This window comes from Apodemus sylvaticus, chromosome 5, assembly GCF_947179515.1.
Source record: "Apodemus sylvaticus chromosome 5, mApoSyl1.1, whole genome shotgun sequence".
Lineage (NCBI taxonomy): Eukaryota > Metazoa > Chordata > Mammalia > Rodentia > Muridae > Apodemus > Apodemus sylvaticus.
In genome coordinates this window covers 48,928,384-48,952,094 of record NC_067476.1, presented here as the reverse complement: position 1 = coordinate 48,952,094, position 23,711 = coordinate 48,928,384, and the positions used below count along the sequence as shown (strand labels likewise).

The following is a 23,711-nucleotide window of genomic DNA, read 5'->3' as shown; positions in this document are numbered from 1 at the left end:
TATGCAAGCACAAAACACTACCAAGAATGTAAAGGCTGGAAGATGAGGAACAGGGATAGGCCATGATATGCCCTTTGCAGTAACTCACAGCAGCTGTGGTTACTTGCAGAGACATGTACTAGATTGAGCTAGGTAGTGTTCTCTCAGGGATGAAGAAGAGTTATATGTGCCCCACTGTTTTCTGAGGAGCTCCTGCCAGTCAATGGCTGCTGGAAGAAGGGAGGACTACTTTTTCTGCAAGGGTATAGCCACTAGAACATGGCCCTGTGCTCCAGTAAACAACCCTGCATCTGTGCTCACTGGAGCGAACCGCATTAAAATGTAGTAGGTCTTATAAAAAAGAACATAGAAAGGAAACTTGCTGGGGAGAAGGGATGTAGAGAAAGTGGGAGGGCCATAAAGGAGGATAGAAGAAGGTGAACAAAATCAGAACACATTGCACACATGCAAAATATAGTCAAGGGGAAGTGAAAATGTTGAAAAAGTGAAAACTAATATATACCAAATAAATGGTGAGGTGTTGTGCTTCAGGCATGGAGAATACTTATCTTTGATAAGTAAATAAGTCTTCCCTGCTAATGTCTAGGTTCCCTGGCATGAGACCAAAACATAAGAAAGGAAACTGGTGCAGGTCAAACAGCATAATTGCTCATGGAAGAGTGAAACTTGACCTTCATCTCTCATCCTGCACAACATTCAACTACAAATGAATCAGAGACCACAGTGCAAGATCTGACACTCCGAATCAGATACAGGTGTAAGCGGGGACTATGCGTGAGCTTAACGGCATAGAAAAGGAATGTCTGAACAGGAGCCTATAGCTCAGGAGTTAAAACCAAAAACTGATAAGTAGGATCTAATAAAACTGAAAGGTTTCTGTCCAGCAAAGAACACTCTCACTTCAGCAAATATATGTATATGTGTATGTATATGTGTATATGTATAGGTGTATACTTATATGTATACTTGTATATATATATATATATATATATATATATATATATATATATATATATCTTACCCATCTGTGAATCCTGAGAGCTAAACTGGTCGAGAAAGATATGCCCAGTGGTGCTACAGTTACATAAACACCATAGAAGGAACTAATGACTCTCTGATTGGATTTAAGCCTTATTCCACAAGATGAAACCTACATCTGGTACCACTTCTGCACTAAGAACCTGCAGCTAGAAATTCAGAGGCCTTACCAGTGAGCCTACTATTACTCTGCCACCAGAACATAGTATTAAATCTATTCATAAGGTAGAGTGACCCCATAGGTAGACCAGCAGTCTCAACTAACCAGAACCTCTGAGATCTCTCAGACACTGAGCCACCAACCAGGCAGCAAACACTAGATGATGTGAGACCCCTGAAACACATACAGCAGAAGACTGTCAGGTCTGGCCTCAGTAGAGAAGAGGTGCCTAATACTTGAGAGACTTGAGGCCCCAGGGAATGGAGAGGCTTAGCAGGGGATGTGTGGGAGTGAGGAACATCTTCTTGCAGACAGGGGGAAGAGGAATGGGATGAGGAACTGTTGGAGGGTGGACCCTGAGGGGAATAATGACTGGACTGTAAAAAATAGAAGTAATAATAATAAAAAAGAACTTATCATTATACCTGCAGATTAATGTATGTCTCAATTCTCCCTGTTTTGGACAAAATTATAAGAGTGAGCAAAAATTGGTACAGAAAGAAGCTGAAAAAAATGTGTTAACTGATTTAAAGTTGCATATATTGTGACTGTAGACAAATCAGCTATAGACAAAATGTAGCAATTTTTAAAAATGTTTTGCTGTTTTTGTTTGTTTCATTGTTTGTTTTGTTCTTTTGAGACAGAATTTCTCCTTGCATCCCTGGCTGTCCTGGCACTCACTCTGTAAACCAAGCTGGCCTCAAACTCAAGAGATTCACTTGTCTCTGCCTCCTGAATACTGGGATTTAAAGCTTGTGCCCAGCACTGCCCAACAAAATGTGACTGTTAATAAACAATCAATTTTCTCACCACAAAGAAAGAAATTGAAGAGGACATCAGAAGAAGAGAATGCTCATACTCCCAGGATATTAGAATTTATATTACAAAACAGATACATATCTGAATATGATTATAAAGTTGTATAATCTTTTCCAACAGGAAATTTTTAACAGGATGAGAAAAAAAAGTTAGAATTCAGAAGGACTAGAAACAGCCAAGGTAAGCTCATGGGGCAGGGTTACGGCTGACTTAACAGTGAAGCTACAGAGCGATGGTACCAAGGGCAGCAAGGCACCAGCACAGCAGAAGGTCACATTAGCAAGAATAGAAAGTGGTTCCAAACGAGCCCAACCTCCTGTAGACTTGTTACTTCAAACAGTTTCCAAAACTATGACTTAATGAAGTGCCAACCTCTTCAAAACCATGCAGCGAAAATAGGTAAAAGTCCTCACGGACTGGCCAAATGCTGACTTTGAAGATTGCCTCGGCACTGTGCTGAAGGCCTGACATTTATGCTGTGGCCTTACCTTTGTACTTCATTTGAAGTTGGTCAACTATCATCAACATATTGTCATAATCAGACAAATCATAATCCTCAGAGAGTGACTCGGATAGCTGATGGTCATCTATAGCATCCACGTTCTTTGGAGCCTGTAAAATAAAATATAATGTTGGAAAGTCCTCAATACTTAAGCTACATGGTAAATATACCAATATCTCACCTATCCATCTCTTTATGATTACAATATCTTATAGATGGGAAAGGATCTGATTTTTCCAGGATTATCAATGGCCAGTCTTGGTCACTATTTGAAATGTTCAATATAAATTTCACCACGTTCTAGGCCTTTTTATTTTAGTTTCTATCATGTATTTATTTCACCCATATTTCATAATATATCATTTCATTTGTAAATTATTTTGAATGAGATACTGTTTTAAATTTACTTTACAATACCTTATTCTTTTCACTGGATGTTTTCTTATTCAGCCTACAAAGAAGACAAAAGTTTCTGCTTAACATTTAAATAAGAAAAAAACAGATAATATTGAAAAACACTATATTTACAGAAAACACAAGCATTTGTTATTTCTCCTACTCAAAAATTCATAAATTATTTTAAATGTAAAAAGCTTTTACAAGTGGGACTCAATAAAATAGAAAGTAACATTTAAAAACATATTTATTACTAAAACTATACAGATAATTAAATTCCAAGCAAATTTTCTGAGAGCAAATGCAACAAGAAAATGTGATATTACTAGTTTTATTTTATGAGAATAAGTATGTTGACTTTCATTATTATCATTTACTATAAAAATAAATATTTATGGATGTTAACCCTAATTGAAAAATAATATTTAAATCTCCAAAGACAGGAGGATCCTCTTGCAATGAAGATAGCAGTTAGCTTAGATGGGACCTTCAATGCAATCTAAATTCAACTTAAGTCTAGCAACGAATATATGAGGAAAATAACAGTATTTTGTAAAGGAAAGGAGTAGGCTAAGAAAGACCAAAGCACTTGACTAAGTGCATATAGAATGTCAGTGGCAGACTTAATACAAACCCAAGAATGCTGGCAATAGCTTCCTTATTACTTTGTGAACACTGTATCTGTCTTCAAATATTTTAATTCAAATGATGGTAGTTAGTTAGATTTAAACTATTTTTATATTTTTGTTATAATTATAAGTATTTTTCCTAATTACAAATATTTTTTTAAAAAAATGTAAAAACTAGACATATAGGCAATTTTGGAAATCTACATTCAGTAAACAAATGGTTTATTTGTCTACAGATATTTCTCCACTAGTAAATTTATTCAAATATTTACATTTACAGTAAACAAATTCTTATGGAGTGTATGATTCATACCAATAAAACTGTTAATAAAAGTAAATAAAGCTTTTATACTTTAGAATGTCATAACCCAAAAGCAATGACCCATGCCTCATTATTTTGTATTACACAGTTGTAAGTTCTTCATTTTTTTCTGCAGAAAATACACAGCTATTTGATTGATAAAGCTAATATTTTTCAGTGTCCTATAAAATGATAGATACATAGCTATAGTAGATATGGCAAAGTAACAAATGAATCATTAGGATGTATTTGCTATGACTCATGCATTCACATGTTTTATTACATAAGTATTTAAAAATAACTCATGGTAGTTTTAATTTTAGATAATCATTTTATTGTACAGTTATACTGGATCATTGCATTTCTGAGCCAATTCAGAACGAATAACTAGTTGCCAGAATATAGAATAAACAGCATTTTTTAAGGACTCTTACTCTGCTATAAATCCCTAAAGGTAGCATATAAAATCCTCTAATCTTTGGATATAAAGATCCAATTTAGCTTAGGAAAAATATTGTCTCAACTGGGTGATTTGCAGCAGCATGGAAACATAGTCTAAAATTTTTTTTTAAGCAACTTTAGAGCTGAAAAAGAAACTGTAGAGGTTGGAGAGAAGGCTCGTTTCTTAAGAACACATAATGCTCTTTCAGAGGATCAGACTTTGGTTCCCAACACCTATATCAAGAGGCTCACAACTGCTTGTAACTACTTCTCTACAAGGTCTGACCTTGAGCACCTGCACTCAAAATATATACACCTAAGATAATACACACCCTTAATTAGACTAATAAAACCTATTAAAAATGGCTCAGTGGTTTAGAGTGCATACTGCTCTTGCACAGGACCTGACTTTGATACTCAGCAACACATCAGTCAGCTCACAACTGCTTGTAACTCCAGCTCCAGGTGATCTGATGCCCCTCCGACAACATTCACACAAACACACACACACACACTACTTACAAGTTAAAAAGAAAATGTTGTTTTATAGAAACTTCATTAAGTTTCAGCATCTGCAGTTTTTTCTCTTTTCTTTTTATTGTTACTATTACCTGTAACAGTAAAAATTCTCTAAATTGAGGATATCCCCCCCCTTTTTTTTTTTGGTATTTTCAAGACAGGGTTTCTCTGTGTAGCCCTGGCTGTCTTGGAACTCACTAGACCAGGCTGGCCTCAAACTCAGAAATCTGCCTGCCTCTGCCTCCCAAGTGCTGGGATTAAAGGCGTGCGCCACCACTGCCCGGCGAGGATACCTTTTTGTACAATCAAAGTTATGTAGTATGTTAGCTTTCCCATCATTGTTATAAAATTCTTGCAGAATGAAACTTTAGAGAGGAAAGGTTTATTTTGGTCATTGTTGAGCCCATGGTTTATCACAGAATAAAAAGTATGAAGCAGAAATGTGATCTGTGTGGCTGGTCACATGACACCCACATTCGGAATTTTTCTAAAGATATTTTTCCTGATAGCCAAATACCACTGGGAGAGAGCTGGTCTCCCAGGAGTGCTGGCACACCTGTGAACACAGGTAAAGACCACCACTACTGCTCAAATTCCTGGCCCAAGAGGGACTAGCCCAGAGTCATCAGGACACAGGAACCAAGCAAGGAACAGCTGGGGACAGGAGCCTTTAGGTTTCTGTCTGCTCCCTGGAGCTGACCCAGTGCTACAGCGCTCTCCATACCCAAATTCATCCCGGAGAGAACTGGTCTCCCAGGACTACGGACAAAAAGCCTTACAGGAGGGAAAAGTTACAGTTAGAGACAGCAAGACCAGCTAATACCAGAGATATACAGATGGCAAAAGGCAAGAGCAAGAACATAAGCAACAGAAACCAAGGCTACTAGGCATCATCAAAACCCAGTTCTCCTACAGTGATCCCTGGTTACCCCAACACACCAGAAAAGCAACACTTTGATTTAAAAATCTAATTTCATGATGATGACAGAGGACTTTAAGAAGGACATGAATAACTTGCTTAAAGAAATATAGAAGAACACAGGTAAACAGCTAGAAGCCCTTAAAGAGGAAACAAAAAAATCCTTCAAAGAATTACAGAAAAACAGGTAGAGGAAACTGGAGATAGAAAACCTCAGAAAGAGATCAGGTATCATAGACACAAGCATCACCAACAGAATATTATAGAAGAGAGAGTCTCAGGTCCATAAGATACCATAGAAACATTAATACAACAGTTAAAAAAACTGCAAAATGCAAAAAAGTTCCTAACCCAAAACATCCAGGAAATCCAGGACACATTGAAAAGAACAAACCTAAGAATAATAGGTATAGAAGAGTGAAGATTCCCAACTTAAAGGGCCAACAAACATCTTTAACAAAATTATAGAAGAAAACTTCTCCAACCTAAAGAAAGAGATGCCCATAAACATACAAGAAGCCTACAGAACTCCAAATAGACTGGCTCAGAAAAGAAATTCCTCCTGTCACATCATAGTCAAAAAACCAAATGTTCAAAACAGAGAAATCACTAAGGGAAAAAGGTCAAGTAACGCATGAAGGCAGACCTATAAGAATTAGACCAGACTTCTCACCAGAGACTATGAAAGCTAGAAGATCCTGGGCAGACCTCATACAGACCCTAAGAGAAAAAAAATGGCAGCCCAGGCTACTATACCCAGCAAAACTCTCTATCATTGTAGCTGGAGAAACTGAGATATTCCACGACAAAACCAAATTTACACAATATCTTTCCACAAATCCAGGTCTACAATGGAAAACTTGAACATAGGAAGAGAAACTACACCTATAAAAAGCCAGAAAGTAATCTTCAACAAACCTAAAAGAAGATAACCACACAAACATAATTCCACTTCTAACAACAAAAAGAACAGGAAGCAACAATCAATATTCCTTAATATCTCTTAACATCAATGGGCACAATTCCCCAATAAAAAGACATAGACTAACAGTAAATGTGTTTACCTAGTGTTTTCATGCATACAGGTAATGCACTCCAGTGACAAAGACAGGAACTACTTCAGAGTAAAGGGCTGGAAAACAATTTTCGAAGCAAATTGTCCCAAGAAATAAGCTGGAGTAGCCATTCTAGTATCCAATAAACTTGCAACAAAAAGTTATCAAAAAAGATAAGGAAGGACACTTCATACTCATCAAAGGAAAAATCTACCAAGAATAATTCTCAATTCTGAACATCTGTGCTCCAAACGCAAGGGCATCTACATTCATAAAAGAAACTTTACTAATGCTCAAAGCATACATTGTACCTCACACAATGATAGTGGAAGACTTCAACACCCCACTCTCATCAATGGACAAAACAAGGAAACAGAAACTAAACAGAGGAATGGTAAAACTAACAGAGGTGATGGACCAAATGGATTTGACAGAACATTTCATCCTAAAACAAAAGAATATAGCTTCTTCTCAGCACATCATGGAACCTTCTGCAAAATTGACCATAAATTGGTCACAAAACAGGCCTCAACTAATACAAGATGATTGAAATAATCCCATGCATCCTATCAGATCACCATGGACTAAGGCTGGTCTTCAACAACAACAAGAAAAACAGTAAGTCCACATAGACATGGAAACTGAACAACACTCTATTCAATGATAACTTGGACCAGGAAGAAATAAAGAAAGAAATTAAAGACTTTTTAGAATTTAATGAAAATGAAGCCACAGCATACCCAAACTTATGGGACACAATGAAAGCAGTGCTAAGAGGAAAACTCATAGCTCTAAGTGCCTACATAAAGAAACTGGAGACATCACAAACTAGCAGCTTAACAGCTCACCTGAAAGCTCTAGAACAAAAAGAAGCAAATACACTCAAGACGAGTAGACAGCAGGAAACATTCAAACTCAGGCCTGAAATCAGTCCAGTAGAAACAAAAGACTATACAAAGAATCAACCAAATCAAGAAATGGTTATTTGAGAAAATCAACAAGATATATAAACTAGACTAACCAGAGGGCACAGAGACAGTATCCAAATTAACAAAATCATAAATGAAAAGAGGGACATAACAACAGAAACTGAAGAAATTCCCTGTGTCCACAATAGTGTTCAGGTTTGGCAAGTGTATATGAGATGAATACCCAGGTAGGGCAGTCTCTAGATGGCAAATTGATCTATTCTTACCTTCCTGTACAAAACTCAAGTCCAAGTGAATCAAGGACCTCCACATAAAACTAGATACAATGAATCTGAAAGAAGAGAAAGTGGGGAAAAGCCTCAAACAAAAGGGAACCGGGAAAAGTTCCAAACATTAATGACTTATGCTCTAAGATCAAGGATTGACTAGCAGTCTTATTTATAATAGCCAGAAGCTGGAAAGAACACAGATGTCCCTCAGTGAAGGAATGGATACAGAAAATGTGGTGTATTTGCACAATGGAATACTACTCAGCAATTAAAAACAATGAATTCATGAAATTCTTAGGCAAATGGTTGGATCTGGAAAATATCACCCTAAGTGAGGTAACCCAGTCACAAAAGAACACACATGGAATGCAGTCACTGATAAGTGGTTATTAGCCCAGAAGCTCTGAATACCCAAGACACAATTCACATATCAAATCATTCCCAAGAAGAAGGAAGGAGAGGGCTCTGGTCCTGGAAAGGCTTGATGCAACATTGTAGGGGATTACCAGGACAGAGAAGTAGGAGGGGGTTGATTGGAGAATGGGCAGGGGGAAGAGGGCTTATGGGACTTATGGGGAGGGGGGAACTGGGAAAGGGAAAATCATTTGGAATGTAAACAAAGAATATAGAAAAATAAAAGAAAAAAAAACAAAAAACCTTTAATAGCAAAAAATAAAAAAAATTAACTGACGTAAAAAATGTAACCTTTAAAAAGTAAACAATTTTTTAAAAAATCACAGAAAAAAAAGAATTAGAATCAGAAATAAATGTTAACATTGTTTATAAACTAGTAACATAAATGTGAAAAAAAAAAGAATTGACAAATGGGGCCTAATAAAATCGCAAAGCTTCTGTAAAGTAAAGGACACTGTCAATAGGACAAAACAGCAGCCAACAGATTGGGAAAAGATCTTTACTAACCCTACATTCAATAAAGGGCTAATATCCAACATATGCAAAGAACTCAAGAAGTTAGACTCCAGAGAGCGAAATAACCCTATTTAAAAATGGGGATCAGAGCTAAACAGAGAATTCTCAACTGAGGAAAGTCAAATGACTTAAGAAATAAATGTTCAACATCCTTAGTCATCAGGGAAATGCAAATCAAAACAACCTCGATATTCCACCTCACACCAGTCAGAATGGCTAAGATCAAAAACTCAGGTGACAGCAGATGCTGGTGAGGATGTGGACAAAGAGGAACATTCCTCCATTGCTGGTGGGATTGCAAGCTGGTAAAACCACTCTGGAAATCAGTTTGGTGGTTCCTCAGAAAATTGGACATAGTACTACCTGAGGACTCAGCTATCTACTCCTGGGCATATACCCAGACGATGCTCCAACATGTAATAAGCACACATGCTCCACTATCTTCATTGCAGCCCTATTTATAATAGCCAGAAGCTGGAAAGAATCCAGATGTTCCTCAACAGAGGAATGGATACAAAAATGTGGTACATTTTCACAATGGAGTACTATTCAGCTATTAAAATCAATGGCTTCATGAAATTCACAGGGACTGGATGAAATTTGAAAATATCATCCTAAGTGAGGTAACCCACTCACAAAAGAACACACGTGGTAAGGATTCACTGATAAGTGAATATTAGCCCAAAAGCTCAAAATAAACAAGTTATAATTCAAGCTCAAGAAGAGGGAAGACCAAAGTGTGGATGATTCAGTGCTTCTTAGAAGGGGGAGCACAATACTCACAGGAGAAAATATGGAGATAATGTTTGGAGCAAAGACTGAAGGAAAGGCCATCCAGAGACTGCTCCACCTGGAGATTAATCCCACGTACAGTTGCCAAACCTGAACACTATTGTGGACACTGGAAAGTGCTTGCTGACAGGAACCTGATATGGCTGACTCCTGAGAGGCTCTCCCAGAGTCTGACAAGTATAGAGGTGGATTCTTGCAGCCAATCATTGGACTAAGTGTGGGGTCCCTGATGGAGGGGTTGTAGAAAGGACTGAAGGGGTTAAGGGGTTTTGAAGCCCCATGGGGGAAGCAACAGTGTCAACAGGCCAGGACCGCTCCCCACCCCACCCCACTCCCAGTAGCTCCCGGGGAAGGGACCACCAACCAGAGAGTACACATGGCTCCAGCTGCGTACACAGCAGAGGATGGCCTTGTTGGACATAAGTGAGAGGAGAGACCCTTGGGCCTGAGTGTAGGGGAATGCCAGGGTGGGAAGATAGAAGTGGGGTGTGTGGTGGAGAGGCAGGGGGAGGGGGATGGAATGGGGGGTTCAGTGGAGAGACCTGGAATGGGATAACATTTGAACTGTAAATAAAGAAAATAAAGGAAAAATATTTTTTCTTAAATTTTTTTCATTATTTGCAACTATACCATATCTGTGATTCTGTGTACATGCCTGAAGATACCAAAAACATTATGCATTGATTCATTCATAAAAATGCAGTGTACCTGGAGAACATTACAAAGGGTTTCTATTTTTTGTTTTAAACGAAAATGCAGCAAATACTAGTCAAACACAAGGGAAGATAAATTGGCACCAAGTTGAAAACACAAATGATAAAGGTATTATAAATCAAAGAATTTGAGTAGACATATGTAAGCTATGTCTGAGCACAAGGAAGTCTACATGCATAGAAAAGAGGAGCTGCTGAAAATCAAATCAAATCAAAACAAACAGAACACACACAGACACAATCCGGAGAAAGTGATCCTAGTCAGAGAAGAATATGGAAGCAGAAAGTCATGCCACCTGCTTGTTTCCTATGGACTTGGAGTTGAAAGTGGAGGACACTCTGAAACAAGAGGAGATTAATGCTACACTAGGCTTGAATGCTACACAAGAGAGCCAGAGCTCACTGCTCATGGAGAACGGCATAATTAAGAAAACAGGATTAATAATTCAATCTGTGCTACATTTTTTTGGCATATAGTTATACTGGACTTAAATGAAAGTCACAGAAACCACAAAAGAGAGACATATCTTTAGAATGTAGTCTTACTTTTATTACTGTTTACTGTTATGTACAGTTGAATATAACCATACTGTTCTTAGTTGTCTATTCACCCTCTCTTTTGTAATGATCCCTGATTTGGGGAGGATGGGGTGTAACTATATATATATATATATATATATATATATATATATATATATATATATATATATATATATATATATATAATGACTGAGCATTCTGAAGTCTCATTCTCTGCACCAGAGTCTTAGGCAAAAGGGTGTGACATAGATGTTCTAGTTAATGCTGAGTTCTCTATACTCCCTTACTCTCTGAACATTGGCAAATTGTGACTCTATACTGAAAGAGGAGGCTTCTCTGTTAACTGAGGGATAGATTAATTTACAGTTATAGTGGTAAGTCATTAGTGCCAGCGTACTAACATGTCCATTTGGCAGAATAAGAGTGATAGGTTCTTGAGTTCTTTGTATATATTGGATATTAGCCCTCTATCAGATGTAGGGTTGGTGAAAATCTTTTCCCAATGTCTTAGTCAGGGTTTCTATTCCTGCACAAACATCATGACCAAGAAGCAAGTTGGGGAGGAAAGGGTTTATTGAGCTTACACTTCCACGTTGCTGTTCATCTCTAAAGGAAGTCAGGACTGGAACTCAAGCAGGGTTGGAAGCAGGAGCTGATGCAGAGGCCATGGAGGGATGTTTCTTACTGGCTTGCTTCCCCTGGCTTGCTCAGCCTGCTCTCTTATAGAACCCAAGAGCACCAGCCCAAAGGCGGTACCACCCACAAGGGGCCCTCCCCCACTTGCAGGTCAGTATCAGCTTAATTTCTCCATGGTTTATGACTCAAGTATATGTTGTCTTCAGCAAGACATCAATAATGGTGCAAATAGTGGAACTTTTAAGTTGAGGTTTACTAACAGCTGTTTAATTGGATTTAAGAAATTCAGGAAGTAATTCATGTCTGGTAATATAAACCTAGTCAACTATTCCTGGCCAGAGAGGATTTAGACCCTGGAGGAGAACCCACTACTATTGTTGATTTGGTTTAATGCTTGTATAATGTTAATTGGCTTCCCAAAATTGCATGAGAATTCATATGTAAGTCCCTGAGGGTTCCTTTCCCCAGTTGATTCTCATTGGTAAACAGAGTTGCTGGCAGCCAGTGGTTGGGCAGGGAAACAGAGGTGGGACTTGAGGATTTGCAGACAAGGGAGAAGAAGAAAGGAGAAATGCCATGCTAGAAAAGGAATAAGTTCAGGCTTGAGAGCTGCAAAAAGAGAAGATGCCAATCATGTAAGAGCAGCAAAAGAGTGGCCCCAGGGCTCCCCACCAAATGGTCTAGGGTAGCAATGATAGAATATAGATTTTAGTAAGTAGGTAACTCAGGAATATTGGAGGGAAGGTGTAACCAATGTAGAAGTTTGGGAGTGGCCCTACCCATTGAGGTAATTAAGGCATATTAAATAGCTTCGTGTGTGTGTGTGTGTGTGTGTGTGTGTGTGTGTGTGTGTGTGTGTGTCTTTCATTTGGGAATCCACAAAATTGGGGCGGTAGCGAGAAACTTGTGCTACTGCCACTGGGGTGATTAGAGTGGATTAATAAGGTAATGCAACATACTACTGCTTTTTTCTAAACTAATATAATTTCCACATTTTTTCTAAATACTTATAGCTACAAAAAATGTAGCTGCCATCCCTTATTGAAGAATCTCCTATCTCAAAAGACAGAGGCTACAATAGAGATCCACAACTAGTCAAAATGTAGAGAGAAAGTGCAATTACGATTGGTTTTAATGCCAAATTGCCATAAGTTAGACTTAGCTGAGTAGGGAGACTCACTTGAGGAGGCGTTCTGATCGGACACTTTGAGTGATGTGGGAAGGCCCACCCTGATTTCCGGTAGTGCCTTGACAGGAGGCCAGATATAAAAGGGTATTCCAGAAGAAAGTTTACTCTAGCTTTTGCTTGCTTGACTTTCCCTCTTGCCACTGCATTAATCATTAGCAGCCCATTGTTGCTGCTGGTGCTGATTCCTTTGGTTCCTCACAGGTTTGGAACCAGTGAGTTTCCAAACTTTTCCAGGCAAGTAAGGATTGTTGGCTCCTCAGAAACTTTCTGGGATGTGCTGCTGCACTAGGACTACTGAGGCAACCCACCTTGTAAACTGGGTGACTGCTGGTCATTGATTCCCAGTGAGGGGCAGGTATTCTGAGGCTACTCCAAATGCTAAGGTGTGTAGGCTCATAGCAGCAGGTTCTCAGTATCTCAGGTGTGATTTGACTATCATTATTTTAACACTCGATAAATTCGCACATACATCAAAATGTGTGTGCGTTTTACTCCTCTACAAAACCCTGACTAGAATAAGTGCCCACCCCCAACTGATGTGTCTTCAGTATAGCACGTACATCAAAGACAGGGAAAATTATAGAAGGGCCTGGAAGATCGTAAGATTAAGTGGAAGAGATGCCAACTGTGAAACAGTATCTTCTAAACATGCATAATGTCTCAACAAGATTCCCCAAATCATAATACCTGCATATTGACCACAGCAGTTGACATGCCAAGAAGAAGGGGGTCACAGCTACTATGCCCAACAGAAGAGCTACTGGCAATCAGTGGTGGCTAAGTGAAGTAGAACTGATTTTCCCTAGGAACAAACTTCCTGAGAGGTTACCCAGCCTCAAGCAGTCAACTGTAAACACATGTACACGTAAACAACTCCAAATGAACTCTGCAATATACATATGTAGCAATAATATTTATGAAGATGGCATAAATTTGCAGAGTTGGAAGCCGTTGGAGAAGTTGGATCAGGGAGAAGGAGGGAGAAGGAAGGAATGTAAATACAGTACTTGTGTATAAACTCGAAAAAGCAAAAGGTTTAAATTAAAAAAAGGCATCTAATTTTAGGGCACTTCCCACTAAGCAACTATAAGTATTCAAAGTAATTATATTAAATATGAATTCTATAGTAAAATTAAAAAGGTAAAATACATAAAATGTGCTAAATTTACAAACTTAGCTTATTTTACATGTATATGAAGGCATTGTGGAAATATGTGCTTCATAACAAAATATGTTAACAAAGGGAGTTACAGTAAACAGAAAATTCCCTGTATTAGCAGTGTCTTGTACTTAAATGTCATTGATTTAGTCCTTGGGGGCTGAATTCAGCAATTTATTTTCTTGCAGTTTTTCTCTGTCAACTGTTTCTTGTGGTGCTGGGTATTTGAACCAGGGGCAGTTCCATGTGACCTGAACAGTATAGCACTGAACTATAGTCTAACTCTTGAAAACGCTATGATTTAAAAAAAAATTATCCACATTATTCATTTGTTATCTTTAACTGATCATGGACTGCAGCAACAGAGATTTTTTTTTCTTTTTCTTTTTACATTCCAGATTTTATTCCCCTCCCTGTGCACCCTCTAACTGTTCTACATCCCATGCCTCCATCACACACTCCTGTCTCCACAAGGATGTCCCCACCCCACCAGACCTCTAAATTCCCTGAGGCCTCCAGTCTCTTGAGGGTTGAGTGCATCTTCTCTGACTGAACACAGACCCAGCAGTTCTCTGCTGTATAAGTGCAGGTTGGTGGTCCAGTGTATGAGAGATCTCAGAGGTTCAGGTTAATTGAGACTGCTGGTCCTCCTACAGGGTCAACCACCTCCTCAGCTTCTCCCAGCTTTCCCTAATTCAATCACAGGGGTCAGCAGCTTCTATCCATGGGTTGCCTGCAAATATTTGCATCTGACTGTTTTAGTGATTTGTTGGGTCTTTCACAGGGCAGTCACAAAGGTCCCTTTTTGTGAGCATTCCATAGCTCAGTATGTAGTAGTAGTAGGGTCAGGCCTTGGGAACCTCCCCCCTTGAGCTGGATCACACTTTGGGCCTGTTGCTGGACCTTCTTTTCCTCAGGCTTCTCTCCATTTCCATTCCCGCAGTTCTTTTAGACAGGAACAATTATGGATCAGAGTTTTGACTGTGGGATAGCAACCCTAACCCTCACTTGATGCCCTCTTTCTGCTGGAGGGGGGCTCTACAAGTTCCCTCTTCTCACTGTATGGCACTTCATCTAGGGTCCTTACCTTTGAGTCCTGAGAGTCTCTCACCTCCCAAGTCTCTGGTACGTTCTAGAGGGTCCCCCCCTCCAACCTTCTACCTCCTGAGGTTGCCTGTTCAATTCTTTCTGTTGCCTCTCAGGCCTTCAGTTCTTTTTCCACACCCAATATCACCTCATATTCCCCAACCCCTCCCTACCACCTTTCCCTTCCATGTCCCTACCTCCCTCCCACCTTGTCGTTGCTTTCTTCTCCCTCCCAAGGACGGAGGCATCCTCACTTGGGCCCTTCAGCTTATTGACCTTTTTGAGTTCTGTGGACTGTATCTCGGGTATTCTGTACTTTTTTTGGGGGGGGGCTAATATCCATTTATTAGTGAGTACACACCATAAATGTCCTTTTGGGTCTGAGCTGCCTCATTAGGATGATAATTTCTAGTTCCATCCATTTGCCTGCAAAATTCAGGATGTCCTTGTTCTTAATAGCTGACTAGCATTCCATTGTGTAAATGAACCACCTTTTCGGTAGTCATTCTTCTGTTGTGGGACAACGGGGTTGTTTCCAGCTTGTGGCTATCACAAACAAGGCTGCTATGAACAGAGTGGAACATATTCTCCTGTGACATGGTGGGGAAATTTTGGGGTATATTCCCTAGAGTGGTATTGCTGGGTCTTCGGGTAGATCTATTTCCAATTTTCTGATGAACCTCCAGATTGATTTCCAGAGTGGTTGTACCAGTTTGTAATCCCACCAACAATGGAGGAGTGTTCCTTTTTCTCCACATCCTCGCCAACATGTACTGTCACCTGAAGTTTTGATCTTAGCTATTCTGATTGGTGTGAGGTAGAATCTCAGGGTCGTTTTGATTTGCATTTCTCTGATGACTAAGGACTTTGAACATTTCTTTAGGTGCTTCTCAACCATTCGAGAATCTTCAGTTGTGAATTCTTGGTTTAGTTCCATACTCCATTTTTTGATTGGGTTGTTTAGGTTTTTGGTGGTTAGGTTCTTGAGTTCTTTATATACTTTGGATATTAGCCCTCTATCAGATGTGGGGTTAGTGAAGAATTTTTTCCTAATCTGTAGGTTACCAATTTGTCTTATTGACTATATCCTTTGCCTTACAGAAGCTTTCCAGTTTCCTGAGGTCCCTTTATCAATTCGTGATCTTACAGCATGAGCCATTGGAGTTCTGTTTGGGAAATTTCCCCCTGTGACAATGAGTTCAAGACTCTTTCCCACTATCTCTTCAATTAGATTGAGTGTATCTGTTTTGATCTCGAAGTCCTTGATCCACTTGGACTTGGATCCACTTGGAGTCTTGTGAAAGGTGACAAATATAGGTCTATTTTCATTTTTCTACATAAAGACAGCCAGTTAGACCAACACCATTTATTGAAGATGCTTTCTTTTTTCTGGTGTATATTTTTGGCTTCTTTGTTAAAGATCTTTTGTTTGCAAGGGTGTGGTCTTATTTCTGGTTCTTCAAGTCTATTCCATTGTTCAGTGTGTCTGTCTCTATACCAATACCATGCAGTTTTTTTTTTAATCAATATTGCTTTGTAGTAGAGCTTGAGGTCAGGGATGGTGATTCCCCTAGCTGTTCTTTTATTGTTAAGAATACTTTTTGCTATTCTAGGTTTTTGCATTTTTAGATGAATTTGAGAATTGCTTTTTCCATGTCTTTGAAGAATTGTGTTGGGATTTTGATGGGGATTGCATTGAATCTACAGATTGCTTTTGGTAGGGTGGACATTTTTGCTATATTCATTCTGCCAAGCCATGAGAATGGGAGATCTCACCATTTTCTGAGCTCTTCTTCGATTTCTTTCTTCAGAGACAACGTTAGTGTCATACGGATCTTTCACTTGTTTGGTTAGAGTTACTCCAAGATATTTTATATGATTTGTGGCTATTGTGAAGGGAGTTGTTTCCCTAATTTCTTTCTCAGCCTCTCTATCATTTATGTAAAGGAAGGCTACTTATTTATTTGAATTAATTTTATATTCAGCTACTTTGCTGAAGTTGTTTATCAGTGGGAGAAGTTATTTAATGCCAATGAAATCTAAAATATTTATTATCTGATTGTTTACAGAAAAAGCACCCTCTTGTGGTTTGTTTAGTGCATGGTGGAACTTTCTTCTGTTATTCCTGTGATAAAAGTACCCAACAGAGAATACTTTGGGAAGAAATGGATTAGGGTTGATCAAGGGCTCATAGCAGCTCACATTCTCCTCTTTATTCAGTCTAGAACTCTAGTCCACGGAACAGTGTTGCCTACATAATGGTGGCTCCACCTCAGGTAATTAATGTACATACTCATTCTCAAACAGGCCCATAGGCTTTGTCTCTTTGTTGTTATGCACACATCCTGTCAAGGTCATACTATAACTATGAGTATCTCATCCCTTGTCAACCTGACACCTAAACATGTGACTCTTAAATTAGTATCTTTGTTCCAATACCAACCAAAGATTTAATTGTGGAAGTTAAATTGTGGAGAAAGGATAAAGAAACAGGGATACCTGCTAAAATTTTATCCATCAAAAGGTATTTGTCAACTCTTGTTAACAATACTGCACCAGAAATTAAAGCCCTGCCATTATCCTTCAGATACACCAGTTGTCAGTATAATGGAAAACAATGGTATCTCATTATATTCTTTTGATGTCAGTGCAAGGATGAACATACCTAGTAAAAGCATAAGATTTGTTAAGCATGAACACTGGGCCAAATGAGAATTAGGTACTTTGGACAATAACAATGATACACTAGACTATTAAATATTACCACACTTACCCAACATGCCTTTTCTGTTTGACAGGAAATTGATGGTTATGAGCCTTCCCACCATGCATTTGTTGGATGAATACATTTCTTGTTCCAGGATCAGAAGTAGCAGCTGCATTATCACCATCACCACCACCAGCAGCAGCAGCAGCAGCAGCAGCGTTGCCATAACATGCCTTTTCTACTGTGTCCATCTTGTTGCTGTGTCTTTTCCTTTTTTCTTTAAGCTGCAATAAAAATTTGCTACTAAGAATTCTGACAGTTTTTAATAAAATTGTTTTCTTCTACTTTGTTACTTAACCCAGTTCCATTTTCATAATTTTAGTAAACAAAACCTGTTTCTGTGCGTAGTCCAGTATTGTCACTACAGTATTCTTTGTCTCATAGTTTTCTTTTCAGTTTTCTCTCTAAAATGATCACTGTAAGATTCATCTGTGTAAAAACACACGTGCTCCCTTTTATTTTCACTAGCAAGATTTCTTACTAATGTGCTGATTTAGAGAATGAGATGTTGTATGGATCTCGTAACAAGTGATTGTCTTAACCTAAGTTTATATCCTATTCAGTATACTTCTTGGAAGACAGATAGAAAGTTGAAGATGATCCAGGCATAAAGTACATACTAACTTTTATGTACATCCTTCTCTAGTGGATATGTGATCAGTTGCATAATATTTTCCATTTTAATTGCTCTGGTTTGGCCAACATTTTCTCAGTTATGCTTGAGGAAGGGCTGGAAGTACAGACATTAGATCTGTCACAGTGCTTACCTGGTTTTGGTTCCTGAGAGATTTTCTTTTTGAAAGATGTAATTATGAACATTAATTTGATTTGATTCTTAAGTTCATTGTTAAGGAAATTTTTTGAAAAAAAAAACCAAATTCACAATTAATTTAAAATAAAATTAATCTAGCCTTTGAGTAATTATGGACATGAAAAAGTTAGGAAACTAACTGAAATTCATCTTCTATGCTTCATCCTGTATTTTACTTGCTCCCAAACACTGACAAGCACTTCAAACTGAAAAGAAATTTGCCATAGCCTAAGTCAGAATTAAAATGTGAGCACTGAACTTAACTATTGACAACATTGGAATGAACTTAATTCATTTTGTGAAATTTACCAAAATTCAATTAAATGGCCTTAATAATATATGAAGATTTCATTCATTAAAAAATCTATACAATGTCTTAAGTAGTATTTACAATGGCTTTAAGTCATGTATCCGAAATTCTGTAAATAGAGAGTAGGCAAATTTAAGCTATTTAGGAACGTGTCACAGGACAGGTGAATGCGTGAGACTGTGTACTGAAAACACTTTTTCTCTCTTTGTGGTGTGGTTCAGACCTTACCACTCACCTTTAATCCCGAACAATGAAGGTAATATTAGTTTGTCGAAGGAAGCACCCATATTCAAAAGTGATGTCTATTAAGTGGCAGACAAAGTGACAAATCAGAAATATTTGACAGAGTAGGATATGCTCAACTCTGACGAGAACAGAGAGGAAAGGGACACTACTTGGATTGATCTAGCATGGGAAGGGATTATAAGGACTGAGAAAAAGGAGGGAGGTGATTGGAGAAGGGATGGAGAGAAGAAGGTTTATGGGACATATGGGGAGGGGGAATCCGGGAAAGGGGCAATCATTTGGAATGTAAACAAAGAATATAGAAAATAAAAATATTAAAAAAAAAAGAGAGAGAGAACAGGGTAGAGAAGGAGAGAAACAGTTTTAGGGGGAGAGTTTTACAGACAGGTGGAAGAGGGAAAAAGCTATACACAGGTGACGACAGAAAGAGACAGAATGAGAAGGAACTAGAAGATTAGAAGAGATTGCTAGAGTTAGTTTCAGGCTAAGAAGAACAAAAAAATCAGAGGCCTAGAGAGAAGCCAGATTAAATCAGTCAGAGGAGTCTGAGCCAGGACAACTGAGTTGAACCAGCCAGCAAGAAAGCAGAAAGAACTAGAAAGGGCAAGCTTATTCAGCAGCAAGTCTCAGAGGCTGAAAACATTTTAGGCCTAGGTAAGATTGCATAGAGACGCCGGGCGGTGGTGGCGCATGCCTGTAATCCCAGCACTCTGGGAGGCAGAGGCAGAGGCAGGCAGATTTCTGAGTCTACAGAGTGAGTTCCAGGACAGCCAGGGCTACACAGAGAAAGCCTGTCTTGAAAAAACCAAATCCAAAAAACCAAAAAAAGAAAAGATTGCATAGATACTAGAAGCTTTCCTGACTAGGACTAGGTTAGCAGGCTGAGGCAGCAAACCTCCAAGAGGACAATTACATTAGGTGAACAAAAGAAAGTTTAACTAAAGTCAACTCAGCCTCAAAGAAAATCAAGTTCCTGCAATCAATATATTCGTATATCTATTTCAGTTAACAAAATCCAACTTTTGAATAAGAATTCCTAAATTTCTATATTGGATGTAGAAAAAGTACATTATGATGGCAATATTTGTATCCAAATGTCAACGATCCTTTTCTGGACGGTGTCATTTTCTTATACTAGGTACCAATATGATTCAGCGCTTTCCTACAGTGCAAATATTTAAGTCAGTCACAAGAAGGAAAAACCACATTTTTGACATTGTCGATACTGAATGTTAATAGGGATCAATAACATTTTACCTGATAGGAATTATTATCTAGACCATAAACACAACTGGCTATTACTTTATTATGTAAGAAGGCAGGTACCTGGGATACAAAGATTCAAAAATTTCTACTCATTTCAAAGGAAAAGCTTCATAAAACTTGCACAAATATTATAATTTCTGTATATATTTCAGCATTTTTCTAATTGAATATTAAACATTGTAGATTCCTCAGTAAACTATAAAATCTTATTCTACTTGGTCTATGCTGAATTATTAAACAAATACATTGAATGAGAATTTTAAAGTAAATAATTACACACCTGTGGCTGGCTGTTCTCACTGCCATTTTCCTCATTCTGGCCTCTGGATGTCCCATATAAGTTTGGTTTTTCTGAAAACCCCAAAATTTAAAAACAAAGTATAAAGAAAGGTTCAATAAGTGACAATCTTCATAACAACACAGAAGAGCGATGACACAGTAGGTAGTGCTACTTGATGACAGTACTGGTGACGGAGGGCCAACACAGTGGAAGGAGGAACTGGCTCCCTCAAGAACTCATGTGCCCCCGTAACCCCACCAAATATACAATACATTAGTGTACAAATAAATATGTACAAAAATAAAATCAAAATGTTATTTTTAAAAGAAATTGATTAAACTTTATCATTACCTGACTATTATTCCCCTTTTTTGGGGGTATATATTTGCCAGTGAGTACTGGAAATGACCAAACCTATCAGTATTTTACTCCGACATACACAACATTGTATCATGATCAGAAATGTAATGGTATCAATGAACCTGCCCTCAAAGACAGCATTTTTAAATCCCACAGAAACATTCAAACTCACCACGGCCACCATTTTCTGTCTTGGCACTGATGTTTAAACATCAGTGGACTCATCAGAACTCCTCTTCCTTCCTCTCTTTTATCTATGACTGTGCTGCACGCTCCATCGGAAAACACTCTGTCCGTGTTTCTGAAAAGCTTCTTTCTCTCCCTTAGGACCCATCCACAGTGGGACACCATCCCTGACCGTGCAATTTTACTCTATTAGAGAAGCATCTCTTTTGTGTCCTTTACCATTTTGTTAACTTTTTTTTATTGTCACTCTGATACGTGAAACTTAAACTAGTGTTGCATGCCTACTTCTTTCATTCCTAGACTTAGGGAGGAGAGACCCTTTAATATTCTTTCCATACACACGATCATGAACTTCTGTTTCATTTTTCTAGTACTCCTCATACTTCATGCATTTTTTTCTTAATTTTCCTGTTTGCACTTCTCTTCATTATAGCTCAACACAAATATTTTGAAATAGATTCAAAGTGGCATTTCCATTTGCAGCCTATGCTGAGTGTGATAGCAAGCTTATTACCATTTGAGTTCTATTTGAACTCTCTGTATATGTAATAAATAATTCTCATCAGCTCATGGCATATACCAGGGCTCACGACCTGAGTAATTACTCCACCAAATTGCTTTGAACTAAAGAGAGTTCTGACCTTTCATTCGTCCCTTTGTCGCATTTTCTCCTCTCTGATCTGCACTCTTAGGTAAATGGGCATCCTCCTCCCGTGCAAGAGGCTCAGAGGTGATCTGCTGAAATCATTTTAATGAGAAAGATTTTAATGAAGATCTCTCATGAATTACTGAGAGAAAAAGGCAGCTTAATTTCTTATTTCAAAGTAATAACGCTGGAAAATCATGGATGATTATATTATAACTCAAACTATTGAGTAGTGTGGCTTACAAGCTTGTCTACATCAAGATGATTTATTTTCATGCAGCTATAGATTACTACATAAACCAAGCTTGAGAGGCTGAAGGAATCATAGTCAAACATGGCATATGTCAACAACAAACAGCTTTGGGTATAAAATTATGCATTGTTTTTCTTTGGAAAATATAATATATATAATATTTAAAATGTAAATTTAAAAAGTTTTAACATATATAATATAAAATATAATATATAAATTAACATTTTTTAACATATATGTGTTGGAGGGATGTTTTTGTACTCTGTGTTAAGTAAGATGTGTCTCCGTCCATCCTTGCCTTCCTAAGCCACCTTCTGATTGGTTAAAATAAACAGCCTGTGGCCTATAGCAAATGGCAGAATAGTAATGTGGGTCTTCCAGATAGAGAGAACAACTCTGGGAAAGAGAGAGACATGGAAAATTTGCTACAAGACATGGAGGAAGCCAGACATATAAAACTAAGGAGAGGTAAACATCCACATGGCAGAACTTAGATTAGTACAAATAGGATAATTTAGTTATGAGAGTTGTAGCCAAAGCCTAAGTTAAGGCCAAAAGCTATTAAATAAATATATATCTCTGTGTCATTATTTGGGGACTGGGTAAGGCATAGAAAGGTTCACGGCTACCTATGTGTGTTCGTGTGTGTGTGTGTGTGTGTGTGTGTGTGTGTGTATGTATGTAATTGAGACATGTTAAAATCTTTAAAATTCTTAAGTCATTTGATAGTTTTGCATATTAATGAACAAATGTCTTTTCTGCCTCTCGTACTCCACTCTCAATCCTCCTCATTCCCTTCATTTTCTACTGAAACCCATATTCCAACATGGTGTCATGATGCTTTCCTTTCTTCTTCATTGTGACCTGCTGGCCTTAATTAGAGTTACTTGCCTGAGTGTTTGTGGGTAGTTATTTACCCAGTATAAATGAATGAATGAACCCTAAGTTACATCAATGAAGCAAATGACACCCTTTCCTAAACAATTGTTAACTGCCAATAATGTCATGTCTGTCATGGAGGTAACCAATCACTTTCTGATTGGATTTTGGCTCACTCCATAGGAAGGTACTCATGTCTGATCTATAAGCCTGGTCAAGAGTCCATTACTAGAGACATAATATGTCTTAGGGGAAACCTACTGATTTGCTAAGTGGTCATATTTTCAAATTGCCTTGTAAATATTTATCCTGATACCCAGACAGAAGTGTTACACTGAGTCTTCACTGAAGAGACTTCTTACTGCAGTGGACAATAGCTAATACAGAAACAAACAAGAGTTTTGATACTGGCCCTAAATGGAAGACCTATATAATCCTTCTCTCTACACCCCATCCTCCCCAATAGAAAACATTAATATTTTAAAAATACACATTAACATCTTAACTACTGCTCATGTTATTGAATTTATACACTAGGGGCTCAAGTAATTTTCAGAAAGAAATTTGACAAGAAATGAAAAATGATGTTTAGCCCTAAACTTAAGAAGACTCTAAAAATATTTTAAGAATAATAATGGGTTTAAATATTTTGATACTAAATATTAAAATATGATCAACTGTCCTA

General features: G+C 38.0%; 1 protein-coding gene across 1 annotated transcript in view; it reads right to left on the bottom strand.

Annotated features, from left to right (window-relative positions):
• The window catches only part of LOC127684767 (probable E3 ubiquitin-protein ligase bre1), a 103,689-nt gene that overhangs the window by 26,871 nt on the left and 53,107 nt on the right, over nt 1–23,711 (bottom strand). Inside the window, exons 5-6 of the mRNA XM_052181616.1 lie at nt 2,937–2,970; nt 2,506–2,629 (exon numbers count right to left, since the gene is read on the bottom strand). Of these exons, the coding sequence (XP_052037576.1) occupies nt 2,506–2,629; nt 2,937–2,970 (158 nt within the window). The remainder of the gene's footprint in view (nt 1–2,505; nt 2,630–2,936; nt 2,971–23,711) is intronic.